Source organism: Drosophila yakuba, chromosome X, assembly GCF_016746365.2.
Source record: "Drosophila yakuba strain Tai18E2 chromosome X, Prin_Dyak_Tai18E2_2.1, whole genome shotgun sequence".
Lineage (NCBI taxonomy): Eukaryota > Metazoa > Arthropoda > Insecta > Diptera > Drosophilidae > Drosophila > Drosophila yakuba.
Window position 1 is genome coordinate 487886 of NC_052526.2, and position 22299 is coordinate 510184.

Here is a 22299-nt window from a genome sequence, read left to right on the forward strand (position 1 = left end):
AAATAGTTGTATTAATATCAAATAAATCCGTTAAAATTTAAAAAGTGAGCTTTCAAAAAAAGCTTGCGTGCTCGGTTTTAAAGAAATACCAAATACCAAATATAGTTAGTGAAAATATCGATATCACGATGTCATCAAATACGGCGATATGTCCTCCTCAAAAGATATCGATGTACTGATATTTTTATGTTTTCACACCGCTAGCTCATTTAAGTAGATCTGTTGAACTGTTAACAACACAACTCCTCATTAATATGTTTTGGACGAAAAGTTTTATTAATTTAATGTTTTTGTATATTGTATTCTGTCCATGAGCGTAACAGAGACAGACAGAGAGAAAGGGAGAGATACTGAGATACGGGGCCCGCAGGCAGAGAGAGAGGGCGAGAGCAAGCTACAAGCGGGTGCGAGCGAGAGCGCGCGCTTGCCTCACGCACATATATATAAATCTGTACATACATATAGTATCAGAAAAAAAGACTAAAGTCGCTATTCGATTTGCGAAAACTTCAACGATTTTTCCCGTACCTATCTATGTACCTCACAACCACTTCGTCATCAAATACGTATACATCAGATGTATGTCAACACATATATATACGAATATACATATGTATATATATATACATCTATGTAAGGCCACTGCTAAATGCCATACATGTATGCCTCTATATATATATATATTTATCCACCTACTGTACCACTTCTACATTATGTAAGCAGCGACGCAAACAAAACACTGAAACAGGAAATCCGAAAAGCAAAATGCGAAATGCAAAACAACGAACCAACAAAATCCTACCTATAATCCGAAAACCGAACAGCAATGTTATAACAAATACCAAAAAGTTGTTAATGTTCCAAAAAGAAACAAAAAAAACAGAAAGCGGTCGTAAAATCACGCTAAGAAAGTAAGATCGAACAAATGAAATGTTTGTACGGCATAATAGTTCCCAAATTGTTGTATGTACTTCACTGCATATGCATGTGTGTGCATATGTATGTATGTTTCTCAGGGCCATGTCTCCCCACGCCCACGTTCGTGGGTGCAAGAGAGGGACAGATGGTGCCAATTTTTCAAAATGCATACACTTAATTTTGGAACGCCATCAAAACAAAAAGATAAATTGCGTGCTTTTCTCTTGCTGTTTGCATGTATGTATGTACATATGTACAAATGTGCATATGCAAGTGCAAACTGCGCAGCAGGGCAGCCACACGCATGCACGCCTACCATTTATTCAACCAAGCATTCAAACAAATTCGCACCAAAAACAAAACCAAACTTTCACCTCAAGTGTAACAATTATATTCGAATTCGCTTTGCAGGCGCTGTAAAATATATGTATGTATGTATAAACGAACAAAAACATTCTGCCTCACACAGGCGCACACTCGCATCGCAAGCCCCCGATGTGTGTGTGTGCCCTGCTTAGATCATGGGTGTGTGAGCGAGTCGACATGCTTAGCAATCGCGAGTCAGAATTAAACACGCGCTCGATATGTACGTGTGTGAGTGTCGCTCGACACTTTTGATTTGTTCAATCAACTTTCATCAATCGAAATGATTGCGTGCATCAGTTACATCCATGCGTATGCAGGTACGCTTGCAATTGGTGTTTCACATGCGAAACACAAATCGCGGATGTACATACGTATGTATGTACGTACATTGCGACGTGCACTTATGTACATATGCGCGTGTGGCTCATAACGGTTCACCTCGCTTACGCACAATCACAATAACAAACCCCAACGACTACGACTTTCCCATTGTTTCCAGGCTCAATGGAAACTGCGTTGCTGTTGTTCGACTGTTGCTTTTCGGATTCTGAATCGGTTTCGAGATCTAAAATTTGATGTTTTTAAAATATGATTTAAGCCAATTCTTGTTACCATCCAATCCACACAACAACTATGTTGATTGCGTTTATCTGACACTCATACTTTTTAAGTCGCCCATCTGATTTTCCTACAATTTTGCTGCCGCACTCAGGAACTAGCAATTGCTAGGCTAAACCTTATGAAGCGGTCCTGCTTTGGCCAAAGAACAAAAAGCAATCCCACCGTTCTCAGCGAAAGCAGTTCCTAAACTTACAGGATCACAGAAGTCCAAGTGCTGAGATCAGGAAGGGATGCCCAAGACATCCTTCGCAGCTTCCAGCTGTCCACGCCACGAAGTGGCTCTGAATGCATCTGGATCCTGGTGCTCCATTTACCAAACACTCGTTTCTGGCTCATGCAGAAGACGTTTGGCCTAAACTTAGCTGTGCCTTCCGAGTCCTGAATCCTGATCCCGTTGCCATCCAAGGCGTATCCTTTCCCTCGTTCGGAGTGCCACTCCTCAATCCTCCATGATGAGCGCACCCACGCACCATGCCTTATCCAAAATCCAAAAACGATATGTTCTATTGTATTTACCCCAGAAAACATTCGTGTAGCATTCATTCAAGATACGCTTGATTTTAGTGTAAACCAATTCCTTTCGTTCAGTTGAAAATTTTTTACTGCTAATGGGACGATTCACATCATTCTTGAATGTCTTTGGAAACAAAGGACTAGGAGGCAGTGGACCTACTTTATTAGGTCGTCGTAGTTATTCACTTAAAAAAGGTATACGGATCTTATAAGCAGGATCTTTTTGGCCAATACTAGCGGCTGGTTTCCCTTTTGGAAGCATTTTTCATTGTTCTTGGGCGCTAAAGTCACAAAACAGGCAAAACTTCAAGCGCCTCCATTTATGATTATATTGGGACTTGACCTTGAAATATTTCTTATATATTTATATAAATATAAATATTGGTATATATAGAGCACGTATTCAAAGCCCAATCCCTTATCAACAGCTTTCCAAACACTTGTGACTCCAGCAACACAAAAAGAAGGACCCATTTCTCACCGGTCATAATATCATCCTGTGAGAGGTAAGCTGCCACATCGACCATGTCACTCGTTTTGGCGGATGCACCCATAATTGATTTGGCGGAGGATTTGGAGGACGGCGAGATAGACGACGATGAGGAGGAGGAGCAGCAGCCGCCGCCGCCAAAGAACCAAGCCCAAAAGAAGCCTTCCGCAGGGGACGACGATGTGCAGTTTGTGGGTGTCGAGGCAAAGAACCAAAATGCCGACGAAGATGTCGTCTATATGGGACCATCCACAGACTCTGGTGGCCCCCAAAACAGCAGCTGCAGCAAGTTAAAGAAGCCACGACCATTGGAAGGTGAGAGAGCTCATCCTAAATTGCATTGATTCCTCTTGTTTAATCCGAATGTACTCCCCAGATGACCACGCCAGCAACATTGAGATGGCCATTGCCAATGCCCTCAAGAAGAAGGGCATAGAACCGCCAATGCCCCGCATGCGCTCTTCCAACCAGGATGCGGGCGATGTGTGCTTGGAGGGATCCGGGGAGGGACTGGTCGGCGGCGGAAATCATCTTCTGCAGCCAAGTCGCAGCAGCAGACGAAGGAAACGCAAGAAAGAACGCGAGCGCGAGCAGAAGAAAGACAAGGAGCACCAGGTGCGTTGTCCACAGTCTCATCCTTAACTGCTGTCTTTGAAAACCATTAGAAAATGTATTCAAATGCGACTATTAGACAACCATTACCCAGTCGAAAAACGAGAGACGTCGTTTCAACGAGTTCCGTACGCCTGAAATGTTATTTGCGACATTTATTTCCCATACTTACGTTTGTAAATGCAAGACGGTTCTTGGGAGCTACATGGGAGCGGCTAACCCAGGCGGCGTGACCAAATTCCACGACCAATTGCTTTCTGCTTCGAGCTCCGCGCTCCTCCAGCAGTCAAGTCATCATTAACCATCGGGCTCAGTATCGCACGGCTCGTTTGGCTTGTTTCAGCTCATTTGGTCGGTCTATAAGGCAGGGCCAAGTGCAGGGATCTTAGGATAGGAGCAGCAAAGTAAAGCTGACATGACATTGAACACTCTTGCACATTTGTATCAGTTGAGAACATGTATTGCATTGTAATGCGTGCGCATTCATATAGGGGATTCAGAGACTTTGCAGGATGCACAATTGTGGATGTCTCAGCAGTCTCTCTCAGTTTCTTTGGGGGATTCAAGCAATGATGAAAAAGATCACATATGATTTTGACCAAAATGTTTGCTTTCTTTCTTCCCTTTTCAATCGACTCCATCCCAATCCGCTCCAGAAGCGTTCCCGACGCGAAGAGGACGACGTGACTGGGGTGCCGGGCGGCGTTGAGGACATGGACGAATATGAGATGATGAACGTACGTGGCGGCAGTCCGCCACCAGGAGGAGTGGCACCACCCCTATCCAGCTGCGGCCAACGGTTCGGTGGCGCCGACTGGGACATGGACGATGGGCCAGCCGCAACCGGAGCAGCTGGTCTCGGAGCGGGAGGCGGAGGAGGTTACGACTCCCAGCAGGATCCGTACAGCAGCTATGATTCCTACTCCGATGAGGACGCAAATGCGCCCAGCCTAATGAACCAGCGCCGCCGGACTCGAAGAGATCGGGAGAAGGAGCACCAGCGTGGCGGGAACAATCGCAAGCGCAGGGACCGCGATCGCCATGAGGGCGGCTTGGCTGGGGGCGGGAATAAGCGAAATCGCCGCGATTCTGGCGATGCAGGAGGCGGCGGTGGACAGGAGAAGATGGGCAGCAGCAATCGCGTGGAGCCGCGCAAACTGGAGCTGTGCAAGTTCTATCTAATGGACTGCTGTGCCAAGCGGGACAAATGCTCGTATATGCACAAGGAGTTCCCCTGCAAGTACTACTACCTGGGGATGGACTGCTATGCCGGCGATGCCTGCCTCTTCCACCACGGCGAGCCGCTGTCCGAGCAGCTGCGCAACATCCTGCTGAAGCACATGGAGACGGCTCCGAAGGAGATCCTCGGCGACTTCAAGCGAATATCGCGAGACATTGCCTTGGTGCAGATGACGCGGCGACACGAACAGTTGTGCGAGCAGTTCAATCGGGAGAATACTTGGAGTTCGATGGGCGGTGGCGGAATGGGCAGGCGGCAGGACCAGCACATGCAGCAGCAACAGCAGCAGCAGCAACAGATGCAGCAGCAGCAACAACAGATGCAGCAGCAGCAACAACAGATGCAGCAGCAGCAGGAGCAACAGCAGACGCAACAGCAGCAGGCGGCTGCGGAGGGCGGTGGCTGCATTCCCTCACTCTTGGACATGGTCATCAATCCGCCGCATTCGGAGAAGAAGCGCAAGTCCCGTTGGACTGACAAGACGGCAGCAAGGACGGCTGCTGGAGCAGCAGCTTCCTTGGAATCGGAGTGCACTTCGCCGGACGCCAAACCACTTCCACCGCACTTGGACTTGGCCAATCTTAGTCACGTCTTGAGTTCCGAAAACATGGCCAAGCTGAACAAGTTGGGCATCACGAACCTGGAGCAGATGCTTCAAGTGCCGTTCGGCCAGTTGACCGAGGCTGGCCTAACGCTGGTCGAGATCGGTGAGATTCAGCGCAAGGCCGAGGACGCCAAGCCACAAACGCAAGCTGAAACGGGAAGCAGGTAGGCTGATCGCTGTAAAACTTAATATACTTTTCTTGTTGAATCTTGAATCTTGAATATGTTAACCAGCACTCCACCCACCAAGCGGGAAACGGAGGCCAACAACAGCAACTCCAACAGCAACGGATTCATCATGGTGGACTACACGCAGTACCTCAAGGATGCACATGTCAGCTTTTCGGGCAACGATCCGCGTGAGTAGATGAAACTATTTTAAATGCTGTTTAGTATTGGACTAAGTCTCATGTTGCGGCATTATTGATAAAGAATTTGATTAACTTAAATACTTCATTGTAGTGGACGACGATCGGGATGACGACGAACAACTGGTCATAGACGATGGCAACGATTCCACCGCCGAAGAGGAGCAGCAACCGAAGCAAGCGAAGCCACCGCAAGCTGCTTCCCAGGATTCCGGCACAGATGAGGCGCCCTTGCCTTCTGTTTTCGATTTGCCGAGCTTCATGAACAACATGCTGGGTCAGGGATCCTCGGCGAGGCAACTGCTGCCCGCCAGTGCCACGTCGCCCAATCAGGAGAGCTCGCATTTGCCTGGCGGGGACCAATTGACGCAGAAGTCCGCGCCCACCGGCTCAGGCACCTCCACCAATGTGCTCAGCCGGATTCTGTTCGGCGACAAACAATCTGACCCCGAGGCTAGGGCTGCTTTCTACCGCGACATCATTCGCAATCCCTTCAAGGCTCACAGTGGCGACGGCGACGTGGACTCCAGCAATGAGAACTCCAATTCCAATTCGCATTCGCTGACGCCGACGCCCACACCAGAGCCAGGATCCCAATCCCCCAAGCAGGAGGACCAGGATCAGGAGATGCCCGAGTTGCCTGTCATTACCACAGCGCTGCCGCCGACCACTCCTTCGCTCTACGTACGTCGTTCCATGTACGATTTCGATCCCGTCAAGGAGCAGGAGCTTGGGCGACAGGAGCACCTCATGGAGGAGAAGGAGCAGTACCAGCGTGATACAGACATGCGACTGCCGTTCGTGCCGATGAAACACTACTTGCCTGCCACCGAGATCGACGCGGCGATCTTCTCGCACACTCCGCTCCGCTGGCAGCTGCAGGAGGTGTCCGTGGAGGAGACCAGCTACGCCCAGATTAGGGCCAGCGCCCTGCACAAGGAGCAGCGGGATCTGCGGGACCCTCGAATGCGTCGCATTCTGGGACTGCCCGAAATGCCCGACAACAGTGGAGCCTTGGGCTCCACGCCCATTATGGGCGCCAGCTCGTTGTCGGGTGACAACAGTGCGCGCTGCACCACGAGCATCGCTTCCCCAGACTCCGAGACCACCGTTCGAGATTCCACGCCCAGTTCGCCGCCCCCGTCCTTGGTCAACCTGCCGTCGATGAGTGTGCCACCGCCGTCGATGAGGGTGCCGCCTCCGAATCTGCAGGTAGAGAAACCTGTAGTGCGGACAGATCCACGTCGCGATCCCAGGAGAGCCGCTCTGCAGGCTCAAACGCAAGCTGCTAGTACGGGGAACAGCACACCCGCTGCAGCGACCAATGCCTCCGGCGGCAGCAAGCAAATCTCGGAGATCCGCAGCCTGCTGCAGGTTTCCAACTGGTACAAGAACCTCGGCAGCAACAACAAGATCATGGTGAATCAGCAGCTAGCCTTGGTGTTTACCGAGCTCAAGAAGTTCCATCAGCTGCCGAATGACGCGCCGAAAATCTTCGACGTCAGCTTTATCGTGAACAACACAACGTTGCAGCAGATCTTCGCCAAGCTCTTCATCTTCGTAGATGACAATGGTCAGGTGGTGCAGATTCCCGAGGAGAACAACGGCAATGGCGGCGGTGTTGGTGGCGCTGGAGATTCAGGCGTAGGAGGTGGAGGCGGAGGAGTAGTGCTTCCCAATCTATCGCAGCCACCACCAAACCTGAGCCAAATGCTGAGGCAACCCCCGCCGAACATGCAAATGCTACGCATGTCGGGAATGATGATGCAAATGGGCAACCTGGGACCCCCTTTCAATCAGCCACCGCCACGAGGAGGCTTGCTGGGAATGCCTCCAAATGGCAATGGATTAAACCAGGGCGTGGGAAATCCGGGAGGACTCGGCCAGTTGGGAATGAACCAAGGAGGAGGAGGCGGTGGCGGCGGCGGAGGAGGAGTAGGTGGACTTGTGCCCAATGGCAATCCCTTTAACCCATTCGCTGGGAACAATGGAGGAGGAGCTGGCGTCATGAACAACATGAGTCCCATGGGGAACATGGGCATGGCCTTCAAAAACTTTAACAACGGCAATAATAACAACAACAATAATGGCGGAGGCCGAGGAGGCCACTTTCCGGGCGGGAACGGCAATGGGAACAATCGCAACCAGCGAGGCGGCAACCAGCGGAACCGCAACATCTAATCCAATCCAATCAAATCGAATCCAAACCAATCCAATCCAATCCAAATCCAATGCGCTGCGTTGCGACCCACAACGCAAAAAGACTTCTTTTGCCAAAATGATGTTGATGCTATGCCCCTTGACCCCTTCTTCCAACCCATAACACCCACAACAGCCACACCAGCCACATGTAGAAAACTCGTGGTTTTCTCCGCGCCTTCCCCGAAAATCCAGGCATGACTTCTTGTAAATTGTATTTTATTCCCAAATCCCCAATATTGTCACTATTTTTTTCGCTAGGTGTAAGGATTAACCTTATTAGCTATACGAGGTACTGATTAATGTAGTTAAGAGTAAACATAAACAACAAAGTAAACCGGAGTAAGAACAAAGAGTGAAGTAGAATCGGTGTGTGCAGCCCTTTTTACCAAACTATTTTAAATAATGTAGGTTAACCTGTTTCATAGCGCGAGTACTACATTGATTAACTAGCCGTACGAACTCAAAATAAATGACATCTTTTAAGTAATGAGCTGTGTAGGTCTTCCCAAAGGAACAGAAATACCCCGAATAGCTTTCGCTTTGAAAGCGAGCGATAGTCCCTACACCGAAAATTCACCCTTTTGAAGTTAATTTTCACCTGGTAGTTGCTAAATTTAATTTATTAATTTATTTAAACTTTTACGCGAGTAGTAGAGCGCAATTCTTCCTGCTACAAGCCGTCGAATCTAGTACACTCTTAAGCGGGTACACTTACGTTGCATATATTCAAATACAAATGGTCGAAGACAAATCGGAGCAATCTATAAATTAAATTCGTCAGTGTGGGAATTTGTTTAATTCAATTCATTAAATTTCGCAACTAATGTAACGGTGGCCACATTTTCGAATTCAAATAAGAGCCAGGGCTGCATTCGCAGCACAGCGCTGTTCGCCACCTGACAATGCTGTGCAGCCGACCTAGTCTGGCAATGCTGTGCAGCCGACCTGGTCTGGCATCTCTGGCATAACAAAAACATTCTACACACTACGTTGTTTTCCATTGCCTCACATTTAATGTTTTGAAATCGCTGTAATCTGAATAAGGGGCTCACCGACCGGCCCAGGGATTAGCCATGTCCACCGAAGCCGACCTGCTGCCCAGCGGGCGCAGCAAGTGCGTTAGTCCCGCGACCAAGGAGACAACCGCCGACCATGGCCTCCAAGTGGACGCCGCCAGAGATTTGGCTATGGCTTCTCAAAATTCCATTCCACCAGCTTCCGCTTCGGCTTCCGCCTACACCTGCGAGCCGCAGAAGGGCTCTATGGACATGGACATAGACAACGATCTTACCACCAACGAGCGGATGCCGACGGTGGCCGAGCTGGAGCAGCCGATTGAGTCCAAGACGAAGCCACCGGAGGAAAAGGTGGTGAAGGAGGTGAAGGAGGAGCAGGAGGAAGTGCAGGAGCAGAAGTCACTGGGAGACTGCGCCGTCCAGCCGCCCAGCACTCCGACAGCCATCAAAATCGAAGGGGAAGACAAGCCAGTGAAGACGCCATCGCAGCCGCAGGTTCAGGAGGAAGTCGCTCCCAGTTCGCCGGAGACAGCGACGAATCTCAACCAGAGACCTGCGGGCAAGATCACCCGTAGCAGTCTGAATGGCACAGGTAACCAGGCGCCCACACGGACCCCAGCGATAATGAAGCGTCTGCGGAAGAGCACGCGCTTCAAGGCCAAGCAAACGGGCAAGGGCAACCCCGGAAGCGGCAATGCACAGTCAAATGGCCACAACAGTGGCCCGAATGGCTCCATCGGCAGCTCCGTACACCTCGCGGGCGCCGGTGCCCACCCCAGTAATAGCAACAAGCATGGCAAGTCCGGTCCAGCGGGTCCAGGCGGCGCCACTGGAGCCCGGAATCGTCGCGCTCTCTTCAAGAGGCCGGCACAAAAGACACCCAAGGTGCAGGCGAGCACCAGGTTCGTGAGAAGCGTCTTCTACAAAGGCAGCTACATGCAGATTGGTGACATCGTAAGCATTGTCGATGGGGAGCAGAATCTGTACTACGCCCAGATACGCGGCTTGCTTGTGGACGCCTATTGCGAGAAGTCGGCCTTCCTCACCTGGCTGATACCCACGCAGGACAGTCCGGATCCCCAGGAGGGGTTCGATCCCGCCACCTATCTGATTGGTATGTCCCACATGTCCTTTCTTCCCTGCTGGCTAAAGTTATTAATTCACCCTCCGTGTCTGCAGGACCCGACGAGGAGCTGTCTCGAAAGCTCTGCTACCTGGAGTTCGTGATGCATGCTCCCAGCAACTACTACTTCGATCGAAGCACTCCGTTTCCCCTGCCGGACGTGGATGAGTACACTGCCCAGCGATCGGGCGGATACATCTGGACGCGGCTGCCGATGGTGAAGCGAGAAAAGGGGAGTGGCCACAAAGCGGGCGGCGCCTCCTAGCAGAAAAGGTGGCCCACGGGCAAGAAGGGCGGAGCCTTGAATTTAAATAATCTAATTTATTGCAACTTTTACTGTTCGTAAATAGGCTGATTTGGCATCTGCTAGCCGATTAAGACACCATTCGGAAAGTGCTTGGTGTACTGTAATGCCAACTGAACTCACATCAGCAAACAATAAAGAAAATCAATTTTTGTAATTATGGATAAAGGTGATGAGTTTTATAATTTAAAATTAAGATTAATATAACATTAAGTTATCGACACCAATCGGCGGTGATATCGAATAAAACGCTAGCCAACCGACGGTCACACTGCCCGCGCCGCACATTGCCGATAGGTTTGCTATCGAAACGGAACGGAACAGCAAAAAGCAACATTAATTGCGGAAAATTGCACGAAACGGCGTTGCGAGCTATTTGTTAGGACAGATCGCGATATGTCCAACATGGAAGTCGACGAGGAAGAGTTCGAGGTGCCCTCCAGCAGCAGCAAGGGCGAGAAGAAGCGCTTTGAGGTGAAGAAGGTAAGTGGTCAGCAAAAAAGCTGGGTCATTGGCATTGAAAGTACTGATGGTAACACCCCCCTCTCCGCATCCTCCAAAAACAGTGGAACGCCGTGGCTTTGTGGGCCTGGGGTAAGTAGTAAATGCACTACTTAAATTCGGGGAAATCACCACTTTCCATTTCCCTTCGATGCAGACATCGTGGTGGACAACTGCGCCATCTGCCGCAACCACATCATGGACCTGTGCATCGAGTGCCAGGCGAACCAGGCGTCCGCCACCAGCGAGGAGTGCACCGTGGCCTGGGGCGTCTGCAACCACGCCTTCCACTTCCACTGCATCTCTCGCTGGCTAAAGACGCGCCAGGTCTGCCCGCTGGACAACCGTGAGTGGGATTTTCAGAAGTACGGACACTGAAAACTCCGCAACCCCCAAGACGCACCAGATGCATCAGATGGAGCAGCACAATAGATTCCTCACGCCCATGCCATCCCTTGCCATCCGGCAAGTCTGATGTCAGCCTGCTTCATCTGGACACTCAAACCTTTGTAATACCTTTTTAGATCTTAAGCTAGTGGGGCAAGTCGCGTGAACTGGTAACTGGTAACCTTCTGTGCCGCAGTTACCGATTCCCGCGACTTCCCGGGAAGCACACCTTTTTGTAACGCGTGAAATAAAAGCTGTAGCAGATGGAGAAGACTAGCCAAAACTCTGTACCATTCGCATGAACCGGGATGAGGGCATCTCGGAGAGAAATCCTCTGAATATCATGAGGAGCATGTAACTCATGACTTGCAAGAAAGATGCTTTGTCCTTGGGCTTCGTAAATGTGGCCAAGTAACCAGAAGCGCTTCCTCTCTGTTCAATTATCCTTGGATGCAAATTGAGGAGTATATGTATAGATGCACATATTGCAAGAGCCCATTAGTTATGAAGTTGTTTCGTATAAACAAATCAAAATCAGTCGAGGGAAAGGAAAAGCTGGCGCTTGTAAAAACTAAATGTTCTTCTTTAGTTTATTATGAATGTTTTGCGGCCGCGGCAGCTGTAAATTATTGGTGGCTTAGAAAATAATACACATTAGTTACAGATATGAATAAAGTATATAATATATATCAAGTATGATTAATGTTTAATTGTATATGCTAGAAACTAAACTTATCGGTAAACAAAAAATAATCATGTCGTTAAAAATCATCAAATTTACTTCGTGTGTGTGTGGCTGTGATGATCTAGTTTAGTTGTATTTTCTGTCTGTCGGGTTTTAAAAACTAAACTTAACAGAGAACAAAACAAAAGCTGGCAATCGAACGAAGGGCAGGGAGTGCGGGTTGTTGGTTTACGTTTAGATTCATGTGAATGGGCATAGCCGATGATGCGGCGATGCATTCAAACCAGGATGCATAGATCTGTCGGCGAACCACTTGAACCACCACTTTTATCGAGTTGTATTAGCAGTTTATTTGAATGTTCTGTTTAATCGTTTCGCTGGCGTTATAATTAATTCCCGCTTTTTGGTTTATATACATTGTTATACGTGAAAATGTACGCTCCTCATCAACTAACTCGGTTTGCAATTAACATTAGGTTTGTCTTGTTCGTATATACACCATGTGCATGCGTATATTGTTTAATTGTTTAAATATTGCTGTTCTGGTTGCTGCTGCTGCGGCACTATTGTTTGCTTGTTGGCTATTGTGGGAGTCCTAAGTATATCCTCTATGTGTAAAGTTAAGTTGGTTGGGTTCGGTTGGGCTGCGAGGGCTGTAAGGCGTCTAAAACCGCTGCTAATTGCGTCGAAGAGTGTCTGTGTGCATTGCATTCAGAATGTGCTCCTGTGCTCCTAATCCTCCCATCTTTACTCTCAACGGCTCCTGGGCTCCTGCTCATCCTGCTCGTCGTTAGCTCTCAACTGTACATGATTTGTATGCGATTTAACTCTATTCTTAGCCTTTTAACTATCAAATTGCTGGTGGCGCTGCCGTTGCTGCTGCTGCTACTGCCGATGTTGCCGCTGCTCCTGTTGCTGCTGCTGCTGGTGCTGTCGTGCTTGCAGCAACACGCTGCACTCTCCTCCGACCTTTTCCTACTTCTACGCTTTAGACTGCCACTGTCACTTCCACCTGCAAAATAAAAGCACACCACACACACACGCGCGACATGCAACGCGAACACAAAGTAAAGGGTTGGGTTGGAGAAACGGGGAGTAATCACAAAGAGAAAGAGAGAAATAGAAAAGAAAGCAAAAGTAAAACAAGTTACAATCTGGTATATATCCGGATTCGCATTAACAAGTTGGTCGGCCTGTTTAGGTTTGCTTCCTGAATGTGAAAACCCAAGGGTATAGGTATATCAAGGGTCATCTCTACTTGGACTAAGATCTAAGCCTACGGTTTCGGTTTCAGTTTCTATAGGGTGCTTGGACTCAGAAGCAGCAAAGGCAACGACGCCAGCAGCGCAGCAATCTCCATCAGTCTCCATCCGTTGCTATTGTTGCTATTCCTGCTACTCCTGCTTCTCTGCACCTGGTGCTCCACCATGTCCTTTTCCCAGACTCTCCCCCTGCGCGCTCCTCCCCTTCTTCTCTTGGCAATGGCAGCTGTGCTTAGTCAATTTGCTTGGAGATCAGTCGTTGGTTATTTCTGGCCGTGATGGTTGTTATTATGATGGTGAGATGTGACCGCGCCTGTTGAAGTGGAAGTGGGCACCACTCCCACTCCTCCGCCGCTACTGGTCTTCTGCTGGCTAATCTGCGGTTGGTTTTGCAGGCAGGCGAAACTGGTGGGGGCCAGGAGGGCACAGGTTCCGAATGTGTGCTTGGGCATGCTCAGGAAACCCGCGCTTGCTCCAGCTCCAGATGATCCTCCTCCTCCTCCTCCTCCACCTGATGAACCACTGCTGCTGCTCACAATGGCCTGACCCTGTCCCGGACTCGGGGTTCCAGCAAACTTGCCCAGCTGGTAGTAGTGCATCGCATAGGAATCCTCGCCAGCCGCTCGCTGCTTGCCATTGGGAAAGTAGCTGTTGCTATTGGTGGTCGATGTGCAGGCCGATTGAAAGGAGCTGCTGGTCGTCGATGAGGGCGATTGGGCAGCAAGAGGCGGGCCCACCGTGGAGGAGTCCACAGCCTCTGCAGTGGTGGAGGTAGCTCCGCCCACTCCGCCGGATGAGCTGGTGCTGCTCGAGGATGTATTGACCGTCAAACTAGTGCTGCTGGCATAGGAGGCATTGAAGGACTCGTCGCCACCGCCTCCACTGCTGTTCAGGTCATCCAAGCCCGATCCGCTGCCCGATCCCTCTGCTGCTGCTGGTGGAATGTCTATGGTGTGGGACTCGTTGCCGAAGATCAAACGGAGGCGCTTCTTCTGCGGTGTGCCATATACACTGCTTGGCGCTGGCGATCTGCGTTGGCTGCTCCTGCTCCGGCTGCGCTGCTTTTTTCTCTGCTTCTTGGTGACCAGCTGCAGCTCCTCCTTCGGCGGCGGCTCCTCCTCTTCCTCGGCAGCTAGCTCCTCATCCTCTTCTTCCTCCTGCTCCTGTTCCTCCTCCTCGTCGTCGTCATCGTTGCCATGCTCTGAAATGCCCTCCATGCGCAGTATCTCGTATTCAATACCATTTGAGCTGCTGCCGGTTAGATTTAGCGCACCTCGAGCAGATCCCTCCCCAGCTGCTCCTTCCCGATGGGAGCCCGCTGCACCTCGGCCAGCCCCTCCGTTGCTTAGACTCGTTCCGAGCTCAATTACTTCGTCTAGGATTGGTGAGCGTTTCATGCGCAACGTCAGTTTCAGCCGGCGCTCAGGAGTCTTCAGTAGGGGTTCCACATTGCTGATGGTCGTGGAGGAGCACGAGGTGGCAGGTCCGCCGGTCTGGGCCCTCTTGCGCTGGCCTCCAGTGGATCCGGTGGGGAATCCGCCCAACGCTTCGCAGTGGATACTTTGGGCTGCCGCCAAAGCAGCTGCCCTTCTGCTGCGTTTCTGCTTGACCGGTGAGTAAGTAACTGATTCCTCCTTCAGCTGCTCCTTGAGACCTTGGGTGGCATGGGTGGCAGGAGGATCGGGGTCGAAGCTGGCCAAAAGGTTCTTCTTGTAGGCGGGAGTCGGGCTGCAACTGCGGCGCGTTGCCTGTTGCTGCTGCTGCTGATTTTCTGATGATGTGGATGAGGGTATGGACGAGGCCTCACTTGGTGCTGGCTTCCTCGATTTAACACTAAGTCTACCGCTAAGATTAGAATTATGATTAATTCTACTGCTATTATTACTATTATGATTATTACAATTTGTAATCGTTGTTGCTTTGTTGTTGCTGCTGCTGCTGCTGCTATTTGTTGTGGTTGCAATGTTATTGTTATGGGCAGTGGCTAATCTGGCTACCAATCCTACTCTTCCCGCACTATTTCGCGTCACACGCTTCTGCTGCTCCTGTTGCTTCTCCTGCTCCGGCTTCTCCGCTTGTGGTTCCTCCGCCAGGACGAACGTTTTCTGCGGCAGTGGCTGATGTTGCTGATCCTGCTGCTTCTGCTCCTTTTTTTGCTGCTCGCTGCTGGTGTCGCTGCTCTCGCCGTCCGTCAACTTTTCCTTCTGGCGTTCGCTACGTCTAAGTTGACGCTGCTGCCTCTGGTGCAGTGCGGCAATGGCCATCTGGGCGGGCTTGCAACGGGGCACAAGAACAACCGGCGCCTTGGTGGGCAGCGGAATGCTCGCTACGACCACTGGGGCGATCACTTCGTCCGCGGATGCAGTGGAAATGCTGCTGCTGGTGCTATTAACACGCATAGATTTGCGCAGACTGGTGGAACGACCACCATTAGCCTCGGAGCCAGCTCCGGCGGCTACGCTGCTCACTGTTGTTGCTCCAGCATTTCCTGCAGCTCCTGTTCCACCGACTCCTGGCTTCTGCATGGCCGCCATTTGCTGTACGGCCGCTGTAGCCTCGGCTCCGGTACTTGCGTGCTGGCCATGATTGTGGTGATGGTGGTGATGATGATGGTGGTGATGGAAATGATGCTGATGATGATGCTGCTGCTGGTAGGCTGCGTTGGCCATGATCATCTCGGCATCGTACTTAGTCATTCCCTTTTGGCGCAGCTCCTTCATGGTCAGCGGTGAAACCACAACATTGGGAAGTTTCTTTTCGAGCAAAGAGACGGCGGCTGTGGCCTCCTTGCCGGCAGTTGATTGTTGCGATGATATCGGCATCGCTGCTCCAGTCCCTCCTCCTCCGCCTGCTCCAGCTGCTCCTCCAGAAACCACCAATCCATTTGTGCTGCTACTCTCGCTGGGGCCAGTGGAATCATTTGTATTACTGTTGCTGTTCGAGGTGCTGTTCGTGGAGTTGGCTCGACTCTTGATGCGATTAATCCGATTGTCCGTCTCCCTCAGACGATAGCCACCATTATTACCGGGTCCACTGCTGGCCAAACCGAGTCCCATGCTCAGACCCAGCATCAGGCCATCATCCTTTCCGGCAAAGGCACCCGTTCCACGGCGCTCGCACGTTTCACACTCACAGTAGCGATTCGAGTCCCCAAAGAAGTCCTCGCCATAGAAGCAGGTTATCTCCTCCCCCACCTCAATGTCGCGCAGGACCTTCACACACGCTGTGTCCCTGCCGGTGGCCAAAAACTTGCAGTTGGCGCGACAATCGTGGTTGATATAGGCAGCCGGTCCCAGCCACAATTGGGCGCAGTTCTTGCGACAACTATACATCACTGAGAAGTCATTTTTGCCAGAGTGCAGCAGAGCAGCCTCCTCCGCCTCCGTCAGCTCGGCGATGCAGCCCACCAGGCATTCGATCTTGTCGTTCTTCGACCAACGCTTCGTCGAGCTAATCTTGGCGCCACGTTGCTCCTCCAGTGAGTATCTGTAGCAGGCCTCGATTGCAAAGCCGCTGTCCTTGTCAAAAACGCGCAGGTACCGGACGATCTAGAACGCATTGAGGGAGATGGGGATCTCGATTAATATGAATCATTAATATGCAGCACAAAGGCGAGTATCTATTTTTGGGGCAGGAAACATCAACTTACATGATCGTGGAGCCGCTTGGTGGCAATCTTGTTCTTGTTCTTGAGATGACGCGGTATCCACGGCCCCTCGTAGATGCGCTGGATGGCTATGTCGTAGTTCTGCGTGTGGATGAAGTCATCCACGATCGCCTTCAGTTGCTGCGTGTCCACCTTCAGCGGCCGGAAGCGTATGTTCATCTTGTGGGTCTGGAAACCGAGATGCGGGTCGAGGATCAGTGATGTAGCCAGGTCATCGTTCTCGGAGAGTTCACGCGGCGACATGCCAGTGGATTGCGACAGGCGGCTGACGGCGCTGCCGTTGCAGCCATTGAGTCCACTGACCACCGATCCAGATCCCGATCCCGATCCAGCAGATCCTCCGCCACTGCCGTTCGAGGACTGATGGGACTGGTGATGGTGGCTAGGATGCTGGTTTGCCTGCTGGTAATGGGTGGCATGTGGCTGGTTGTGGGCCTCCTGGTGGTGCTGCTGGCTGGTCTGGTGGTGCGCAGATGGCGGTGCGGATGGCGGAGGGCCATGGCTCTTGTGGGACATGGACGACAACAGAGCCGCAGCCGTCGATGTGGAATTGGTGGCTAGTGAAGACGTTGCGCTGGTGGTGCTGCTGGCCGAAGCGGTGGAGCCACCGTTTGAGCTGCTGGAGCTGCTGCTGTTTGTAAATCTGCTGCCAGTTTCACCGCGCCGCGTGTGGTTCGAGCCGACGACCATTCTGCAGGACAGTCTGCAAGGATGCAAAAGCATTACAAGTACATTCAATACGATTCAATACGATATGTGCGCTTTTTCATTCACTTTACTCCAAACGTTTCACCTAATTCGATCTAGATCTATGCCGTGCTATTAAAACCAATCAACCCGGCAATTATCAGCTGTTTTGGAATCAATCACTGAGAACCGCACAGGCCGTTTAATTACATCTGGCAACGCCGCTGTTTCTGCGACACGGTAAAGAGCGAGATGGTCATATACTTTCCAGGACTAGACTAGGACAAAAGCAAAAGTCCTGCACCATGCACACATACATACGCACTCTCTCACTCACTTTTGGATGGCTTGCAATAAACCTTAATCCGCAAAACATCTGTTCTGGCATGAGAGCATTTTGGCAATATATTCGCCTAACTCGCTCTGCTGAAAACGGCCCTAATTTAAATTTTATTCATACGGCTTCGCGTTCAAAACAGACAGAGAGAGAGAGAGAAAAAGGGAGAGAGGGCATGTAACTGATGTCGTCGACAGCCATCCCTCTCGCTCGCACCTATTCTGAGCCCTTTCAGCCAATGCACACACACGTTCAACAAAAATCAATTAACTTGAAAGCACATGTAAAAAAAAGTATCGATCCACAAAAAAAAAAAACAAAGGCACTTCGGTAATCCTGGAGTACACACTTACTGCCGAAAATTTTTAACATGGATGGGTACGCGTATGTTGGTGTGCAAAACGCGAACACAACAAAAAATGCCTTATCGATTTGCATGCGCAGCAAAGAGTAATTGCAAATCTTTCATTTCCTTGAAGCTGAGCAACAACTGAAATACTTTTTCTGGGCATAAACTAACATAAACACATGTGGGTGGTGCTGGGAAACATGGCTAGAATTGAATATTTGTTGTTGGCCGATTTGTTCTGAATGGAAATGAATGTCGGTTGCAAATTGCTCTCTCAGCTGTTTACAAACGCATACACACGCATAGCCACATGAACGCAGGTGTGAGCGAGAAGGAGGCATATGCGCAGTGAGAATGGGAGATGAAGGGTTGCCAAGTGCGCAAAGGCTTGCAAATTAGGTACACTTGTGTGCGGGGGAACCGAAAAACGGGTGTTTACAATAAAATTCACTGGAGATGTAGCTTTGCAGATGGGTTTGCCAAGTTTTTTTTGTTAGCAGCATTTTGAAACGGTTTGCCAACCCTAGACGCTGGTTGCATGGGAACGAAAAATGGCGGCGCCTGTTACACACACACACACATACGCGCACAGTCTGCTGTGTTTATGCACTTCATGCTGTTCCGTTTTTTTTGCACTTTTTCGATTTGTTGTTTGCATTTACCTTAAATGAATTATTCACTAAGGCGCTATTGTGCCTCTCGCTCGAACTCGCAGAACGATGCTTTGTCTGCTGCTTCGGTGTGCGTGAGTGTGTCCCTCTTTTTCCACGGCTTTTCGTCGAGACTCACACATACACACGGCGACACACTGGATCGGAGCTGGAATCCGTTTTGGATGGCTTGGCTTTGGCTGCGTATCCAAAATAAATCGCGCTTGCAGTGCCAAATCATTTTAGCTCTTGACGCCTTTGTTCCCCAAAAACATCCAAACGCCGTCCATGGCTCTCGCTCTCTCTCGCTCGCTCGCGAGACGCTCCAAAAGTCGCGAGTATGGGAAGGGAATGTATCCCTCGCTCTTTCACGCCTAGAAGCTGCTGTAGCACACACAAGCGCACTCACACCCAGCCGTATACATATATTCCTTCGACGAGCGAGACGTGTGTACGTGCGTATGTATGTATGCTTTTTTCACTTCTTTCTCTGTTGCGTTTTTTGCATCTATTGTTGCTTTTTGCTACCGCCGCTCCCTTTGCCGAATAAATCAGGACTTATATCGGTTCTAATTCGGACTTAATTTACAAAATGCGGCTGCTTTTTTTCCGCGATACTCGGATTAGTGATGTAAAAAGACATTGATGCTTCGGCCACTGACGATACATCGATAAGTATCGATGAATGTCATGTCTTCGACTGCTACGATTACGATTACCAGTGCAGTTAGTAGAGACGCTCACCCATTCGCAGGTGTAGAGTGTAAGTCGTCTGCAGAGAAATTAATTTCCGTTAACGGTGCGATTCAGTGTTAAAGTGTTCAGAGTGTCCCAATGTGCAGCATAGTTGCGTCGTCTGCAAGAGCATATATCAATCCGTATTAATGCGCGCTGAAATTCAAGTTCAAAGCAAGTGTATCCTTCAATTTCGGCGCCAAGATCATTACCAGGGCTGCAAGTTGCCCTTGCTCCCGCCAGTTTTTTTTTATTGTGAGTGAATTGTGGTTCGGGTCCGCGATAAAAACGACAAATGGTGTTTTCGGAGTTGCGCCATCTGGTCACTCTAGCCGAGCGTTTTTTACTTGAGAATTGTCAATTTGGAGTGTCGATTTATATCCCCAATTGGAGCATCTGTGAAAATAGTTGCAGCACATTTAAGGCATCACCCTAAGGTAAGTCGGAAAACAAACGAAAATCTGCAAATAGCGCGCAAGAATGCTTTCGAAACAACAAGAAAAACGAACATACGCACGCATGCATGTGTGTGAGAATCGGCTTGTGTGTGAGTGTGTGTATGTGTGGGTTCGCATTTCTGGAAAGTGCCGTTTTTCATTTCGATTCTATATTATCCCTGCACTACCATTCATCACCATTTCTACGATGAATCATCACTCAAGAATCGTAGCCTTTGTTCATTTGCCAATTATCATCGTACGAAAGTAGGGCCGATTTTATAAAAGTCGGCGATGAAAAGTCATCGCAAGTATTACGTTTTCCAAGCATTTTTATCAGCCATTCCATATCATCCCATTTTGTCAGCTCAAATTTTTAAGGAAGATCGTGTGGGGATTTAGGTATATGTGCATACTTCACCAACCATTATTACCATTGTTTTGCATCCTAATTGTTTATATTCATTGTATCTGTTAAAATGAACTTTTGGTGAATTGGTATGAAAATGCATGTTTGCTCATGATTTGAACGACATTTTGATACTTTGGAGACACACACTGCAAAAAAACACACACACTGTTTGCACTGCCACACATTTGCAATGTAATTTCGACCTAATATTTTGTACTGAACCCAACTGCAGGAAAGCAAACCAAACGAGCCAAAAATGCCCAGCATCAAGTTGCAGTCGTCGGATGAGGAGATCTTCGATACGGACATCCAGATCGCCAAGTGCTCTGGCACCATCAAGACGATGCTGGAGGACTGCGGCATGGAGGACGATGAGAATGCCATTGTGCCGCTGCCCAATGTGAACTCGACGATCCTTCGCAAGGTGCTTACCTGGGCCCACTATCACAAGGACGATCCCCAGCCATCGGAGGACGATGAGAGCAAGGAGAAGCGCACGGACGACATTATCTCGTGGGATGCGGACTTCCTGAAAGTGGATCAGGGCACCTTGTTCGAGCTCATCCTGGCCGCCAACTATCTGGACATCAAAGGCCTCCTGGAGCTCACCTGCAAGACGGTGGCAAACATGATCAAGGGCAAGACTCCCGAGGAGATCCGCAAGACCTTCAACATAAAGAAGGACTTCACGCCCGCCGAGGAGGAGCAGGTGCGCAAGGAGAACGAGTGGTGCGAGGAGAAGTAAGGCGCGGCCTTTCACGGGACCAACATTAAGTTGAAACGGCTGGCGGATGCGGGAAAGGAGATGACTTGCCGCATTCGAGCTTTACTTAGTTGCTACATTCATTTACATTTTTTTTATTCTTAACCTTAGCAGAGCCTCATTTGAAAATGTGTATAAATGATCTGCTGCTGATGTGATTCGCGGGGTTAATCTCTTGTCGTACATATATCTCATACATGTATATGCGAGAATGTAAAACTCTATTTAACCTATATGCGTAACATTTGATTTCACCTTAATAAATATAACTACCCAAACACAAGACAGCACTTTCTACGGGCTTCCCCGCAATCTGCTTAGCGAGTTCATCCATATCCATTAACTTCTCAGATTGTGAAGTGTGTGATCGTATTTAGTGATAAGCGACGTTTGCAAGCGTTTGATTAATCATACAATTCACGGAACAAGAAAGTATATATGTATCTTGGCTTATCGTATGTATGGAAACTAAACTGTGGCTACCACTTCGTACCAACGCGATTTCACTTGAAAAGCTTTTCATTTTGCTTTTCAAAAGCTGCGACGGGTGTAAGAATCTGACTTTTGGCGCTTTATTTATTTTGGGGAACAGCATGTGTGCAAGATGTCAGAATTACGCATATGCATGGCTGCCATGGAAATTATAATGGTTTAAATTATGAATTTGTAGGAAGGAAATTCTCTTGTCCGCTCTCCATTCTGACTCTAATTCTAATTTAGACTGCTTTATCTTAAATATATTGGAATATTTGCTCTGGTTTTACAGACAGGATAATGTTTTTGCCCCTGTTTCCTCGAAGTTCTCCCTGTACAAAGTAGCGAAAGGACTTCAACTTGGGCTCCCGCATTCAGTGGAGCCGGAAAAGGATTGCCCAATTGGACACTCCACTTGGCTTAGAGGCCCGTGCCAAACTGCAAACTGCAAACTGCAAACTTCGGAATTGATCGCTGGCCAAAGCAGCAATGGCAAAAAAGAGAGAATGGTGAAACTTGTTTAGTGTCCTTCAAATTGTTCGGAAACACAGCGATTTTTGATTGTTCTGCCAAGTAC

General features: G+C 49.5%; 5 protein-coding genes across 10 annotated transcripts; 4 read left to right on the plus strand and 1 right to left on the minus strand.

Annotated features, from left to right (window-relative positions):
* Positions 1–203: 203 nt before the first annotated feature.
* Positions 204–8420, plus strand: LOC6523823 (protein suppressor of sable). Of its 3 annotated transcripts, none has more exons than XM_015189863.3 (6): positions 204–579; positions 2847–3223; positions 3285–3523; positions 4177–5528; positions 5598–5722; positions 5826–8420. In XM_015189863.3, the coding sequence occupies exons 2-6, from the start codon at positions 2944–2946 to the stop codon at positions 7910–7912; spliced, it is 4083 nt and encodes a 1360-aa protein (XP_015045349.1). In that variant the 5' UTR covers positions 204–579; positions 2847–2943; the 3' UTR covers positions 7913–8420. The 3 variants fall into 3 exon arrangements, with proteins under 3 accessions (XP_015045349.1, XP_039233648.1, XP_002099698.1); XM_039377714.2 differs by lacking the exon at positions 204–579 and adding an exon at positions 736–911; XM_002099662.4 differs by lacking the exon at positions 204–579 and adding an exon at positions 1641–2613.
* A 461-nt stretch (positions 8421–8881) lies between these two features.
* Positions 8882–10544, plus strand: LOC6523824 (GATA zinc finger domain-containing protein 1). Its single transcript, XM_002099663.3, has 2 exons — positions 8882–10063; positions 10129–10544. Exons 1-2 carry the CDS (start codon positions 9007–9009, stop codon positions 10335–10337), a joined length of 1266 nt encoding a protein of 421 aa, XP_002099699.1. The 5' UTR covers positions 8882–9006; the 3' UTR covers positions 10338–10544.
* Positions 10545–10658: 114 nt separating this feature from the next.
* On the plus strand, positions 10659–11540 carry LOC6523825 (RING-box protein 1A). Its single transcript, XM_002099664.4, has 3 exons — positions 10659–10859; positions 10943–10970; positions 11035–11540. The coding sequence occupies exons 1-3, from the start codon at positions 10773–10775 to the stop codon at positions 11253–11255; spliced, it is 336 nt and encodes a 111-aa protein (XP_002099700.1). The 5' UTR covers positions 10659–10772; the 3' UTR covers positions 11256–11540.
* Positions 11541–11826: 286 nt separating this feature from the next.
* Positions 11827–19551, minus strand: LOC6523826 (histone-lysine N-methyltransferase Suv4-20). Of its 4 annotated transcripts, none has more exons than XM_039377716.1 (4): positions 18914–19550; positions 16861–17581; positions 15112–16759; positions 11827–12961 (listed from the first exon to the last, which is right to left on the minus strand). In XM_039377716.1, the coding sequence occupies exons 2-4, from the start codon at positions 17566–17568 to the stop codon at positions 12747–12749; spliced, it is 2571 nt and encodes an 856-aa protein (XP_039233650.1). In that variant the 5' UTR covers positions 17569–17581; positions 18914–19550; the 3' UTR covers positions 11827–12746. The 4 variants fall into 4 exon arrangements, with proteins under 4 accessions (XP_039233650.1, XP_002099701.1, XP_039233649.1 ...); XM_015189864.3 differs by lacking the exon at positions 11827–12961 and adding an exon at positions 14710–15056 and having other exon boundaries at positions 18914–19551; XM_002099665.4 differs by lacking the exon at positions 11827–12961 and having other exon boundaries at positions 13088–16759; positions 18914–19551.
* A 372-nt stretch (positions 19552–19923) lies between these two features.
* On the plus strand, positions 19924–21531 carry LOC6523827 (S-phase kinase-associated protein 1). The gene is made up of 2 exons (XM_002099666.4): positions 19924–20073; positions 20718–21531. Exon 2 carries the CDS (start codon positions 20742–20744, stop codon positions 21228–21230), a length of 489 nt encoding a protein of 162 aa, XP_002099702.1. The 5' UTR covers positions 19924–20073; positions 20718–20741; the 3' UTR covers positions 21231–21531.
* The last annotated feature ends 768 nt before the right edge of the window (positions 21532–22299 follow it).